This window comes from Rhinoderma darwinii, chromosome 2 (assembly GCF_050947455.1).
Source record: "Rhinoderma darwinii isolate aRhiDar2 chromosome 2, aRhiDar2.hap1, whole genome shotgun sequence".
Taxonomy (NCBI): Eukaryota; Metazoa; Chordata; class Amphibia; order Anura; family Rhinodermatidae; genus Rhinoderma; species Rhinoderma darwinii.
The window spans coordinates 311824188-311840063 of NC_134688.1; the positions used below are offsets into that span (position 1 = coordinate 311824188).

General features: G+C 45.2%; 1 protein-coding gene across 3 annotated transcripts in view; it reads left to right on the forward strand.

The window, feature by feature from the left end:
• GGNBP2 (gametogenetin binding protein 2) overlaps positions 1-13212 on the forward strand; it is a 240155-nt gene extending 226943 nt beyond the window's left edge. For 2 of the 3 annotated variants that reach the window (XM_075853530.1, XM_075853528.1), the window contains exons 12-13: positions 11887-12093; positions 12951-13212. In XM_075853530.1, coding sequence (XP_075709645.1) covers positions 11887-12093; positions 12951-13154 — 411 coding nt within the window. In that variant the 3' untranslated portion in view covers positions 13155-13212. Of the gene's footprint in view, positions 1-11886; positions 12094-12950 lie in introns of those variants that run through there. The other variant, XM_075853531.1, reaches the window with a different exon arrangement.
• The last annotated feature ends 2664 nt before the right edge of the window (positions 13213-15876 follow it).

The following is a 15876-nucleotide window of genomic DNA, read 5'->3' on the forward strand; positions in this document are numbered from 1 at the left end:
CCCTTCGCCAGTTGCACTATCCTAGGCTAAAAATGCATTTAGGATTATATTTCTGATTTTATGTTGTTTCTCTTTAATTCGTTAACGTAAATTGTGGCAGGGCGCGATTGCCCGGGATACACTTGGCTCTTTCACCCCCTTTTTGTTTTTTCTCGGCCTGTACGTATTTATACGTACTTTTGTACTAGGTTCCTCGACTGTTGAGACCCGACCTCCTTTTTTGATAGGGGTAATTTGTTTTGCAGTTCTCCCTCTGTTTTTAGAGAGAGTTGCAAAGGGTAATATTGTATTACCAGTTTTCTTTTGCTTTAATATCACCCGCCCCAGGGTATAGTATTCTCCCTGGTAGTATTTTCTGAGTGTGTTTGAAATTCATTGATCTCATGCATTTCTCTTTGTTCTCACTGCAGATATGTGTATTGTCTCCCTGGTACGTCTTTACCCCAGTGTCTTTCCCTCCCCTCCTACTTTCATCCGAAATAACACTTGAGACGACAGTGAATCCTCCAAGAACCTCCAAGGTAGAAGGACGCCGTAGAACACTGCTTGCTTTGAAACCGACATGGGACTGGCCCCGACATAACTGTGAGCTGTATACATCCGCACTTTCCACATCATTCTTTGCTCTTTCATACATCTTTGACCATGGTTAAATTTGTCACACTTAATGTCAAGGGTCTCAACTCCAATGTGAAGAGACGCTTGCTTCTCAGGGAGTTGAAATCGCTTGGAGCGGAAGTTGCTTTTCTGCAGGAAACACACTTAGATTCATCCGGAACTTTCCAATTTGCCCGAGGGGCGTATCCTGCTGTGTACTCTGCCTCGTCAGGTCGCAAAAGGGAGGGGGTGGCCATTTTGATAGCAGCTTCCTGCCCCATACAAGTTCACACCTCACATCTAGATCCGAAAGGCAGATATGTTATAATAGAGGGGACTTTGCTTGGACAGCCCATTGTTTTATGTAACGTTTACTCTCCTAATACCGCACAGATTCCATTCCTACGTAGACTCCTTTCTAAACTCCAGAAGCTTCCTAGGGGGGCATGGCTGGTGGGAGGAGATTTTAATGTCCCGTTCTCCACGTCCATGGATAGGGTCTCTCTTACACACTCTACTCCGACGCCCACCCTTACAGGACTTTCTACACGTTTTAGGCAACTAATTAGAGAGCACCAGCTCTATGATTTGTGGCGAGTGGATCACCCAGGTGATAGGTCCTATACCTTCTTCTCCCATACGCACAGCACTCATACACGCTTAGATTACTTTTTTAGTAATGTCCCTGCCCTCCGTGCGCTCCAGGGGGCGAATATAGACCCCATCTCTTGGTCAGATCACGCACCAGTTTCTGTGTCCCTACAGATAGGGAAACCAAATACGAGAGTATGTCATTGGCGCTTAAACGAAACTTTGATTAAGTCCCCTGCTCTTAGGGACAGCCTGGCCGGACATATGCGGGAATTTTATGCACTTAATGAGGGATCGGTTCCTTCAGTATCCACTCTTTGGGAGGCGCATAAGGCGGTGATGAGAGGGCAATGCATAGTAATGGGATCTAGATTGAAAAGAGACTCTCGGGCCAAGCGGGTGGCTCTCCATCGGACAATTACTAAGTTGGAGAGAGAAATGGGGATTAAACCGGCGGTCCCGACACTACGGAAATTGATAGAGGCTAGAGCACAACTCAAGGACTTAGCTATGAAGGGGGTAGAAAAGTCATTACTATACACAAAAAGGAAATATTACGACAAAGGTAATAAGGCGCACTCGCTTCTGGCCAGACTATTGCGGGATCAGGCGACTGTTCGTACTCCACAGGCGGTTCGGAATAAGGCGGGCATACTCCAGCATCACCCAGACACGATAGCCACACTTTTTCATGACTATTATAAATCCTTATACCACCTGCCAAATACCTTACCACCTGATCCGGCTCGTCGGAGGGAAACGCTGCAAGCATATCTCTCTTCCTGTGCTCTCCCTAAACTGAAAGATGAGGAGCTTTCATCCCTGAGTGCCCCGATCTCTGCGGAGGAATTGTTTGATATATTGAAGGACCTCCCTAGTGGTAAGGCCCCTGGACCAGATGGCTTTACATATGGGTATTATAAGACCTTTGCAGAGATCTTGGTTCCACGGATGGCTTCCTTATTTAATGAATTCCTACAGGGTTCTCCCATCCCTCAAACATTCCTGCATTCTCATATCACGCTGATCCCTAAACCGGGTAGAGACCACGCAGAGTGCTCCAATTACAGACCCATAGCCCTTCTGAATTCGGATCTAAAAATTTTCACCCGTCTTCTAGCTAATAGACTCAATGTTTGGCTCCCTTCTTTGATTCACAAAGACCAAGTGGGCTTTGTGCCTCTTAGGCAAGGAGGAGACAACACACGAAGGGCCCTTGACCTCATTGATGCCCTCCAAAAGCAAAAGGAATCGGCGATCCTTCTTAGTCTAGATGCAGAGAAGGCGTTTGACCGCTTGGGATGGCCATTTATGTTCGAAACTCTAAATTCATTTGGGATTTCGGGCCCTTATTTGACAGCACTGCGTGGTCTCTACTCCAAACCAACAGCGGCAATTAAACTCCCACACTCCACCTCCCCTCCGTTTCAAATCTGGAATGGTACACGTCAGGGGTGTCCCCTATCCCCACTTTTATTTGTGCTATGCATAGAACCTTTAGCAGCTCAAATACGGAAATCCAGGGATATAGCGGGGGTCCAGATACAAGATAAAGAGTTTAAGGTTTCCCTGTTTGCAGATGACGTCCTCTTGACTATCACTAAACCTCATACCTCCCTCCCTAACCTTACTACAGTTCTCCGTAGGTATGGGAGGCTGTCAGGATATAAAACTAATACATCTAAAACGGAAGCGCTCCCTCTTAATGTCCCACACCAGGAGCTCCAGCTACTCAAACACAACTACACCTACAACTGGAAGGAAACCTCCCTGACTTACTTAGGAGTTCAACTCACTCCCTCCTATACGTCGGTTTACAAGGCTAATTTCCCCTCTCTGTTTGTAGAGCTACGTCAGCTAATGGCCAGGTGGGATCCTCTTCCCATGTCATTTTTTGGGCGCATAGCAGCGGTCAAAATGACCTTGCTCCCTAAATTACTGTACTACTTTGAGACTTTGCCGGTAGCAGTACCTATGAAGGAATTGCGGGCCATGCAGTCTTCTATCCTCAGGTTCATATGGCACTCCGGCAGACATCGAATTCCGAAATCAGTTTTATTATCGGGTCGATCTGCGGGTGGGCTATCGGTCCCTGATGTGGTGAAGTACTACTGGGCGGCACACCTCCGTCGCATACCCAGCTGGGTGTCTTTAAGGGCGTACAATAAATGGACCGAAATAGAGAAGCTATGGATGGCCCCGGTCCACCCAAACTCCCTGTTATGGGGTGACCCACTGGTAATGCCGACTGCATCTTTATTGGGTCCCATGAGATTTCAAAGGGAGGTGTGGGAAACCTGTAAAAACCGCTTCCATTTGGCATCGGGTTGCCCGCCCTTGACTTCGGTACTCTACACTCCCACTATCCCGGGGGGCACTACCTCCCGAATAGTCCGATTGTGGACGGGAATTGAGGTATTTCACCTGGCTGATATGGTTGATCCCCACACGCAAGAGCTTCACCCGTTTTCATACTTTCAAAAACATCATAATATTCCCTCCGCTGCGTTCTTTCACTATCTTCAGGTTAGACATTACATGCAGCAAACTTTTAGATCCACGCGGGTTACTGCACCTACAAGCTTCGAAAGGTTATGTCGGTATGCTACCACCACTAGGGGGCTTATCTCAGCCATTTATGCATTATTGCTATCCCCGGAGGGTTCCCCTCCGCCTGGGCATAGATACATGTTGAAGTGGGAGGCCTTACTGAATAAATCCATCCCGCTCTCATTGTGGCAGATTATTTGGTCGCAAGCAGCTAAAACCTCCATCTGCACTGCATATAAGGAAAACCAATATAAAATCCTTATGTTTTGGTACCATACCCCTGCCTTTCTGCATAGCTTCAATCCGGGTATTCCGTCGGATTGCTGGCGATGTAGAGGTCAGAGAGGTGATCTGTTCCATATTTTCTGGAGCTGTTCACTGGTACAACAGTATTGGTTGGAAGTTAAGAACTTGGCATTGGCGGTGTTGCAGCAGGATATTCCCTTAGACCCTCTTCATTACCTCCTAAATGTTCCCCCTAGGTCTTTGGGGAAATCACCAGCTCGACTCTTTCGACACTTTCTTACAGCCGCTAAGACGTTGATAGCATGGAAATGGAGACAGACAACCCCTCCCTCCCACATCGACTTAGTAACTAGAATTAGGGAAATACGTACAATGGAGCATATGACGGCCTCTATTGACAATGAACTGGACAGGTTCAGAGTGGTGTGGGACCCGTGGGACAAGTATTGGATACAGGGAACTCAAGATTAGGTGGTAGGTGGAGCTCCGACTATCCCCCCCCTCCTCACCCCCTTAAACCCCTGTGTTTTTTCCCAGATGTTTTGTCTGTCTATTGAAAGTTACTGTCTTACTATGTGAATTGCATGGGCCTTCATGCTGCTCTAAGTTATATGTATATTGTTGAAAAATTTTCAATAAAAACACAGTTGAAACCATAAGGAGATCGGCGCTGTAATTTAGGTGAGAGCACTGCTTTTTATTTAGAAAAACGATCTATTTATACCACGTTAGGAGCGATTTTAGCTTTATGCTAATTAGTTTCTTATTGCCCAAGTGGGCGTTGTACAGAGGAGTGTGAGACGCTGACCAATCAGCGTCATACACTTCTCCATTCATGTACACTGCACTAGGGATATAGCTATATCGCTATCTGCAGCTACACACACACACACATTCATTACTGCAGTGTCCTGATAATGAATATGCATTACCTCCAGCCAGGACGTGATGTGTATTCAGACTCCTGACACGTCTGAATCTTTTCTGTCAGATTTCCAGTAAGGCAAATGTAATCCTGCGAGATCTGCTTGCGAGCAGCAGCAGCAGGTTATAAAACAATGGACTGCACAGGAGATCTGTGGTTGTACAGGCCTGGTAGTAGTCGGCAACTGGGGTGGAGGACTGGTGGTAGTACTAACGAGTTAACCACAGATCTAGTCAGTGGCATCTGGCACAGGGGTTTGAAAATAGTCACCGATCCATGGCTGAATTATTTTAACAAATGTGAGTTTTACCAGGCTTTTGGCGGACAATCTTGTTTGCTTAGGGTTGACTACGCCACCTGCCGTGCTTCATACCCTCTCTGATGCTACACTGGAGGATGGACAAGATTTTAGACCCATTGCAAACTGGGCCAGTTCTTGGCAATGGTCTAATCTACTGGCCCAGAATTCCATGGGGTTTGGACTCAGAATATCTGCCAGAGAAAGGGTACATCCCAGGTAGGGCTGTACCTGCTTGTTCAGGTGGCCGTGAACATCCCTTTGGTAATGTCTGTCAGGTCGGCATATTGCATGTAAAAACTTTGTCATGTTCTACAAACAGCTGCTGCTGCTACCTGTTGTTGCAGTGGTAGTGCTGACAGAGGCAGTGGAGTGTTGGTGAAGTGTGGAGCGGAGAGTGGCCGCCCCGGTCAGACATGCTTGCGGCAGTCGTTTTGAAAGTTGTGGCAAGCTGGCTGCATAGCTTCTCTCAATAATAAGCTAATTTTGCCTCTCTCTCGGAAGGTGGAAAATATTCCCCCATTTTGGTTTTATACTGAGGGTCTAAAAGTGTGGCTATCCAGTATTCATCTGTTTGCTTCATGCTAACAATACAGCTGTCGGCGCACAAGCAGCTAAGCATACAGCTCACCATCCTAGCCATAGTTTCTGAGGGACTAGTTGGTTGTATCTCTGCCCCAAACTGCCATGGTCGGTCATCATCACGGTCTTCATGTTGGATGTCTGCCTCGACCCCATCCTTTCTTATAACTGGACCGATTCCATTTCCAAATTAATCTCCTCAGGTCCCTCCTCAACATCCATAGTGTTGGGCAAGGGCAAATTTCCGATTGCAGGTCTTCAAATGTTCTAAATACATTGCTCTTAATGAGCTGACTCATAACCCTCACACCTCGAACCTGAGTTATGCCAAATAGGAGAATACTTGGTGTACCCCACCAGACCCATCATGGCCTTCACCTTATTCCAGATTTTGTTTATTAGTAGTAAAGTGGGTAGAGCCCGACCCACCTCTCCCAGTAGCAGTTCCCCCACAACATATCCAATTAAATGGCCCGCCGAGCCAGCAGACGTTTCCGCACCCCATCCCTTAAGGTGCAGGAGCTGTGCTGACAGGTAGTATATCCAAAGATTCGGTACAGCGAGTCCCCAATCCGCTTTAGATCTTTGTAGTGTTTTAACCGTATCCTTGTCACACCCTTCTTACATATGAGATCTCGGAAGATAGCATTAAACTTATGAAAGATTTTAAGAGGTAACCACACCAGGGCACGGTGTATGATATACCAGGTTTGTGGCATAAAAATCATTTTAGCGTGATTTACCCTACCTATTACACCAGGAGGTAGTTTGCACCATGCCGCTGTCTTCGTTTGCATCCTCATTATTAGCGGGTCAATATTCAGAGTTTCAAAGTCCTGAACCCTAGCACTGATCTGGACACCCAGATATTTAAATTGAGGAAGTATTTGCAGTTGTCCCGCCTTCTCTAAATTATCAGCAAACCGGGTCGTCCCCCGTCGGTGGTCTCCCCCCGAAGGAGAGGATACTTAGTCCAATTAATAGAGAGACCAGACAACCTACCAAAGTCACTGATAAGTTGAATAACCTTGCCTAGTGATATGTGCCAACCGTTCAGAAATGGCAATATGTCGTCAGCATAAGGCAGTTTTTTCATTTAGAATCCCATATTGGATGCCCCTCACCTCTTCATCTTTTCTAATGGCTGCTGTCAGAGGCTCAACAGCCAAGGCAATCAATAGGGGTGAAAGGGGCAGCCCTGCCTCGTCCGTCTATGTAGTGCGAAAGAATAAAATGGCCCATTAGCTTTACGTCTAGCCCTAGGAGAATCATACAGAAGCTGGACCCATTTAATAAAGGTATCCCCAAAACCTAGACATCTCAATGTGGTCCAGAGGTACTTCCACTCTATCGAAGGCCTTAGCTGCGTCGAGCGACACCAATGCCTTAGTGCCCTCAACTGATTGAGTCATCTGAAGATTTAAAAACAGTCTCCTGAGGTTAACGGCTGTAGACCTATTGGACATAAAGCCTGCCTGGTCCTGTTGTACCACTTTTGTAACTATTCTGGAAACTCGTTTTGTTAAGATTTTAGCAAAAATCTTAACATCCAGCATCAATAAGGATATCGGTCTGTATGATTCAGGTTGACTGACATCCTTACCGGTTTTAGGAATCAAGACAATAATCGCATCAGTCATTGATGCAGGGGGGGCGTCCCAAGGAGTGCCTCCTGGTAAACTTCAAGCGGCTCTGGTGGCAGTAGCGTTTCTTTATATGTTCTAAATACCTCAGATGGGAGGCCATCCACACCTGGGGACTTATTAGCCATAGATTCGAGGGCTTCTTCTAATTATGTCAAGGTAAGCGGAGCATCCAACACGTTTGTATCCTCTGGAGACAGTCAAGTCCCTGCAAAAAGCCATTAACTCCATTGGAGGGGTCCGTCTTGGAGCTTTACAGATTTGCATAAAAAGTGTTCATAACCTCAAGTATCTCTATGGAGGTATGAACCACATTGCCGATATCCGAGTACAATTCCTTAATATATGGGAGATCTTGCCGTTCTCTAGAGATTACCGCTAAGAAGCATCCTGCCTTTTCTCCCTCTTCAAAAAAATGCTGTTTCTGTAACAAGCGTTTGTCTAGCCATTGTCAGCAAATACTGGTGGAGTTTCTCTTGAGCCTCTGAGTCCCAGTTGACATCTCTCCTGGATCATGCACTAATCTCTGTTCCACTCCCTGCACTTCTTCCCCGTAGCTTTTTTCAAGGGCCCTAGAGGATGATTTTACTTAGTTGACTTCTCTGATTAGGGTACCTCAGAGGAAGGCCTTCATGGTGTCCCATATCACAAGAGGTGATGCTGATCCCAGAGTTTTAACCAGTAAGGGTTGAACCTCCAGAGGCCGTTCGGTCTATTACTAAAGGGAGACCACACCAGGGACACCTGTAGTGGCGAGTGATCAGATAATCAACTTACCAAGTACTGTACTTCTCCCAATATACTCAGAGCTGGTGGGACCAAATCGATGCGGGACAGTTCCATGTCTGGCAGAGTAGCAGGTACAGCATCTGGAAACCTAGAGCGCCCCTAGCATTCCACGATACAAACTTTACAGAGGAAGCAATAGCGCAAAATTCACATAGTGTGACAGAAGGGGAATAAGTTATCCCATGAGCGGAGGAAGACCTGTACCCTCCCTACCCCCCCTAAACTAGAACCCTATAACAAACTAACATGTTTCTTAAGAAACGTGTTACAACCAGATTGATCACATGTGCCATGCACGGAGCATGTGTCATGTAACCTGGACGCAGTGCAGCCACAATGTTCTTCCCGTTATCAGTGACCACATTGGCCAGTGTGAGTTTGCAAAGAGACAGCCAGTTTGAGAATTCTACTTCATGCAGAGCAGTAGCACCTCCCCTGTGTGGCTTTTCTCGCCCAGGCTCAGCAAATCTAGGTGCAGAGCTTCACTTTGCACCTGTGAAAGGAAGGAGGAGGAATGTTGGCTACTCTCTCTGCCCAGTCGTGGACCAGAAGACTTCCGTTGAGTAGGTGGAGGAGGATAGGCGCCTGGTGTCCAGAGTTTAACCAGACCGGCGCAACCGTGGAGGTGTCAGTATTCGTTATGCCTGGCCTTTTTGTGGTGGTACATCGTACTGCAAAATATTGACCCAGTGGGCCGTGAAAGACATGTACTCTCCCTGCCCGTAGTTGCTGCTCCACGTGTCGACTGGCGCGCACCTTGCTGCAGACAGACAATTGCAACAAGTAGCCGATGTTCTCCACGTGATTGTGCAAGGCAGGGGCGGCTTTCTTGGAGAAGTAATGGTGGCTAGATATCCGCCACCTAGGCTGAACACACACAATCAGTCACCTAAAGGCGCGGTAGACTCAACCAGGTGGTATGGCAGCGACTGCACCACCAACAAATTGGCAAGGCGGGAGTTCAGTCGGATGACAACTGCATGACTTGGCACAAAGCGTTTGTTGGCCATAGATTCAGTTATGGATAACTGATGGGATGGAGGAGGATCACTGACAGTGAGCAGAGAGACTGTACTGCCTATGGATGAGGCCTGGCTACTATATAGAAGACAGGGATTCGGAGCAGCAGCAGCAGAAAGGTCTTGATCATGTTGTAGGGCAGTTTGACTTCCCACGTAGCCTTGTGATGCCGCTCCATGTGCTTACGTAAACCAGTAGTTCATACATGTGTGCCCTGGCCACGCCTTACTTTCTGCTTGCAGATCTGGCACTGTGCCGTATTTTGTTCCACCGGGAAGGTACAGGCAAGTTGCCACACGGCAGATTCCCGGGAAGAGCTAGTATTCCCACCACTACCAGAGCTTCTGGCAGGATTTTTTTCTAGAACCTACAGCGGCAGCAGTAGTGCCCAGGCACCTGCTCCTGAGCGGACCATACCAGCAGGCCTACCCCTGGAATGTTTTGCAGATGTTCTGGCCCTATCTGTGTTCAGCACTTTATCACTGCCAGTGCCGTCTGACAACGTCATGTTGTCCTCGTTACCTGGTTCCCATGTCCTGTCCAAAACCAATTCATCATAATTGTCCTCCTCATCTCCGCCACTTCTGTCTGTTCTGATATCTCATGGGCTCCTTGCCCCCCTCACCATTTCCACCTCCATAACTGCTGCTACCCCCACTACCACAGCTATGCATCCCGGCCACCACCTCCGCAACACACGACAAAAGCTGACTGTCCTCACTATGTGGAGTATCTTCCTTATCTCTAGCATCCGGGGTGCTGGCTCTTAGGATAAAAGTTGGCGCTCCACTTGGGGGAGTGTAGTGAAGACAGAGATGATGGAAGGGAAAGGCCTCTGTTAGTGTGCCAAGTGAGGCAGGGACTCCTAGCATCGTACATCACTATGATGCTAGGAGCCCGGCTCCCTGCACTGTGTTCGGTCCGGGTCTTCTGGCCGAAATACGTTCCGTACATTACGGACGTAACATGGTCGTGTGAACCCAGCCTAACTGTAGAGGAGTAGGAAACCACTGAAAACTGGCTCAAAGCCATAGTGTCAGACTTCCTCCTGAGATGACCGAGCACGAGCCAACCAGTCCACAATGGTCGTATCCTCTGAAATAACACACCCTCTGGAGGAGATGGACAACTCTGACTTGCTACTGATTCTGCTGCTACTACTACCAGGAACATGACTGCTGCAACTACTAGGAATAAGCTTGGGCACACAGCTGCTGCTATTAGTACGGGGCCTGGGCACATGGCTGGTGCCAACAGCGGTGGTACTGGCACAAACATCCTTACTAGCATTGGACATGGCAGCACTGTTTTTTCCTATACTCTGTCCTTTCTCGCCCATTGTTTTTTACCATACATTTTTATTAAAAAAAATAAATAAAACCGACAACGCTCTGTGCAGTGCTAACTGCGATTTCTGTATAGTATTTTTTTTTTAAATGGCACACAACAGGCCGAAAGATTTAATTTTGCGCAGAAACAATTGATATGAAATTGATTAGTGTGGTTTGTACATCGCACAATGTCCAATGCGACTGCTTTTTACTGCGATTTCTGTATAGTCTTTGAAACAAATGGGCATAACAGTCCAAAATATTAAATTTTGCCCAGTAAAAATTAAGCTGAAATTGATTGATTGGGCAATGAACCGATGAACGCTCTGTCCACTGCTTTTCAGTGCAGTTGCCAATTACTGTACTGAAATTACTGTACACTAGTTGTGAAAAAGTATCTTTGCTGTGTGATGTGTATGTGACTTTCAATCTGTGTGCGATACACGGTCAGTGAGTGCACAAAAGCCAGCGCAGCAATGACTACACACACACACACACACACACACACACACACACACACACACACTCACACACTGTCAGACCCTAGCTGCTAGCGAACTCTCCTTACAATAGCTTGTTTCACTGTTCTCCTGCTCAGCACTGGTCCTATCTGTCAGTTTTGTGGATTGTGGTTCACGCTGTTTCTCTCCGTCACAGAGATATTCTTCCCAGCTTCTCTGCCTAAAATGGCGGCTGGAGCATGGTTCATAGCCTTTTACACTTGCTCTGACCTCACCCCTAAACTGCCTCCTAATTTGCTGGGAGAGCTGTTTGCAAGACATTATGGGCTGTTTCGGTTTGCTCATCTCGGCAACATTGAGTATGTCCGTAGATATTAAGCCATGGTGCTACATGATGTGGGCTATGAATGTAGTACTATTCATACTGCAGTAATACACAAATGTGGATTTGACACATTCTGTAAAACAATGTTACAGTAAAATGGATTTCTCCAATGTTGTCCAAGCATATACTATATGTGTACGGTCTGCAGAATACATTCCATTTGCAGCCTGTGGTAAGCTTGTGATTGATTAAAAAAATTATACACATCCATAAAGTACTATATTTATACAACACCATACAGACCACTAGGTGGCAGTCAGGGAGTGAAGTTGGGGGCCACTCACACTATGTCTGTAGACCCAGGAAACTCAGATTTGTAACTGTTCAAAATAATTTAAATAAAAATTGTTACACCGCAAACCACACGTTCTGTCCTCTTTCCTTGAGATTTGTTTAATTGCATGTAACCTAAACTTATAATTAACTGATGTAACCACTAAACTTGTACAAATTTTTTTTTTCCTTCAGACTATAAAACAAGATATCTGTCTTTGCGAAACATCAAGCAACGTGCACATTGATCAGTCCAAAAATTCTGCGGTTGACCGTTGCTGCTGTTCTTTCGAAAGCCCCAGACAATCCTGTACAGAACACAGAAGAGGGGTATCAGAATCTGCACGCACCTTACACCGCTCTGCAGTAGCAAAAGAACCAAAAAGCCTGAAAGAACTCCTGGTTAGTGTTCCCTTAAACATTTTTCATAGAAATTATGAATTGTTTACGCTGTCTACAAATAATATGGGAATCGGTTAGCATTTTTAATTATCAGGACTGCGATATAGGCTGTTATAATATAGCTATTACAACTTTTGGTTTAGAAAAAAACAAAAAACATCAAAATGCAATGTCTGTTATCTGATTGGAGGGCATATGATGCAAATTAGCAATCTGTGCGAATTAAAGGGGTTTTCCCATCAGAGACATTTATGACCTATCAACAGGATATGTCATAACTGTTCGATACATGCGGGTCCTACCTCTAGGACCCGCACCGATCTCTAGAATAGAGCCCCCTAAACTATGTTCTACTGCTCGGTGTTGTGGCTGACTCGTGTGATTCCAAACCATGAGTTATGGAAACAGCGTAGCTCGTATGCTACGCTGTTTACGTAACTGCCATTCACTACTATGGGAGTTCCAGAAACGGCTACGCTGTAATTTATGGTCAAACACACGCTTCAGCCACAACACAGAGCAGTAGAACGGGGTTTAGCGGGCCCCGTTCTAGAGATAGGTGTGGGTCCCAGAGGTGGATATGTCCTGTGGATAAGTCCTAAATGTCTCTGATGGGAAAACCCCTTTAATGCATTTAATACATTTTGGTTCCTTATCTCTCATCCTTAGTAGGCAGAATATAACCCAATTCATCCACCAAAGAGTCAAATACTAGCATTTAGCACTAGTACTGACTCCTTTTATATGTATTATACAAAACATTTCCCAGGATAAACCTTCCTGGTAGAATTAGTGGTAGTTAATTGCGGGTATTGGAGATCCACTTTAAAATGTTGTTTTTTAATGTTTGTCATCAGGATGAATCAGAATGCACATCAGAAGAGGAAGATGGGCTTTCTCAGGATGAAATCCAAGCCTTTATGGCAAACAACCAATCATTTTACATCAAGCGTCAGCAGTTCAGACAGTATCTAAAGGAGAAATTTAACAAATACTGTCTTCTACATGATCACAGGAATTCTCTATGTAGCAGCTGGTTGGCAACAGCCGGAGCATTTTAAACAAAATAAACTACTGCTGTCTTTTTTTGTTGAAACTATTAAAACTACTTTCTGGCTTTTTCTGTGTTTACTTTGTTTGTTTTTTTTTGTTTAACAATTTGATCTGCAATTAGAATTTTACCAGATTTTTTTTTTTTTCATCTTTAATTTTGTACTATTCATGTCATAGGTCAAAGCACATTTTGACTTTTGGACTTGTCATTTTCTTAAGTAACTTAACCCTTTTACAATTTTTTTTTTTTTTCTTTTGGTTTATTTCAAAGATTCCTTTAAAACCTCAGGCTTACAAGGTTTAAGATAAGAAACAATATTGTAATAGTAATTTTTGTTCCAATCCGCAATGAACAGAATATACAGTTTAATAAATAAGACATCCAGTTGCTGAATGTTTGGATGTGATAATGTATAAGTTCAATGTGCAGAACTGAAAAATAAAGAATATTTATTAATATGCATATCAAGAGTCGACTTAATATTTCACCTTTTCAAAGGTCAGAAAAAAGTATATAACACTACCAAACACAAAATTAAAATTTTCCCTACACAACGGGTGCTTCGTTACAGAAACATCACAGGTCGCTGTGTTACGCTGTTTCTGGAACTTTCATTTACTTCTGTGGGAATTCCCAAATCCTGGAGACCAGGCCATCTTGTCAATCAGTGACACGAGGGTTAGGGTGCCCTATATAGAGAGAGGTGTGGGTCCCGGAGCGACCCGCATATATCGGACATTTATGGCATGTCCTGTGGGTGGATATGCTATAAATGTCCAAGATGGAAATTCCTCTTTTAAGCACTGGCAGGGCTTGGTAATTAAGTACAGAAGGAAGACCTGGAGACCTTCACTTGTCCGCCTGCTGCCATAGCAGCCACTCAGCATTGCGTGATTTTGTTGCGGTCGGGGGCTTAGACTATCGCGGAACAGAAAGAGCCCCCTTCCTCCGTTTAACTGCCAAGATGCCGGGGAACGCTTTTGACTGCGGTTTCTGAGAGGTTACATAGCTAGGATCGGAGTAATCTTCAATCCCAGCCATTGCAGGCAAGTGTCGGCTGTATAAAACAGCCGGCACCCGCCACCTTTGATAAACAGAGATTGTGCTGCCGACATGATGGAAATATATAGGGACGAGTGATCGTAGTAACGATCGCTCGTCCCCATACATAACCAATTGCCCCTTGTGAATATTGGCCACTGTAAAAGGACCTTAAGGAGTTAAAGTTTCTGTAAAAAAAAACTAAGGTATTTTTCATGTCACTATTTAACCCCTTAACCCACCTTGACATAAGTGCACGTCAAGATGCAGGGGGATAAGTATGGAGCGCATTGAGTGCGCTCCATGCACTGCGGGAGTCAGCTATGTGTTACAGCTGACACCCGGCACTAACGGCCAGGAACAGCGATCGCGCTGTTCCAGGCAGTTTAACCCCTCAAATGCTGTGGTTAATCACGACCGCAGCATCTGAGGCATTATAGAGAGGGGGCAGCCCACTTTGACAGCTCATTGGCGCCCCCACATCGTCGTCATGGGGTGCCGATGGTTGTGATGGCAGGGGCCTGCCTTCACTCTGCGTCTGTTAAACAATCGCTGGTTCAAGTCCCATAGAGGATCTAATAGACTGTCTAAAAAAAAAAAAAAGTTTGTTTTTAGGGCTTATTTAGACGAACGTATAATACGTCCGTGCAACGCGCGTGATTTTCACGCGCCTCGCACGGACCTATGTTAGTCAATGGGCCGTTCAGACTGTCCGTGATTTTCACGCAGCGTATGTTCGCTGCGTAAAACTCACGACATGTCCTATATTTGCCCGTTTTTCGCGCATCACACACCCATTGAAGTCAATGGGTGCGTGTAAACCGCACACGGAAGCACTTCTGTGTGCCGCGCGCTACAGTAGTCAAAACTATGAATGAAAACCGAAAAGCACCACATGCTTTTCTGTTTACAATCCTACAAACAGTGTGTTATAATGATGGCGGCTTTGCGAAAATCACGCAGCCACGCATCATATGCTGCTGACACACGGAGCGGTTATGGACCTTTTGCGCGTGTGAATCCGGCCTTAGTAGTGAATTTTTTTTTTATTATTATTTTTTTTAATTTTTTTAAATTTCAGGAAAAAAATACTTTTCCCATATTTATTTTATTTTTTTCCTGCCGACACTGAACCCGTCCGGTCGGGGGACTGACTGATTCAGTGTAAAACTAGCGCTACAGCTGTTCTGTATAGAGAATACAAAACCGCTGTATCTCCAAAAGTAAAACTATTTTTTTTTTAATAAAGACTAATTACAAAGTTACACTAAATACACTGACTAAACTATTGTAAAAGAAAATGCTCTCAAATGTGTGCATACTGTAGCCTTAAATCACAAAAACCCCATTTCCGCTGCATTTCAGCCTTGCCACAAAATGACCTGCTAACATAGTTACATAGTATGATCGAAAAAAGACATATGTCCATCAAGTTCAACCAAGGGATGGGAGGGAGAAAGGGAAGGGAAAACATAATTTCAGTGATCCTCTCGTTAGCTCAGGCAAAAGTGTAAATGAGGCCAAGGCAGCTGATATCATTCTGTCATGCTGATTGAATTATAAGAACAGACTGGTTGCTTTAAAATGGGGATGGTGCTTTAAATCATGGTCTTCTGTTAACCATGGTTACCTCCAAGGAAACACACGCAGTCTTCATTGCTTTGCATCAAAATATCTTTACAGGCAAG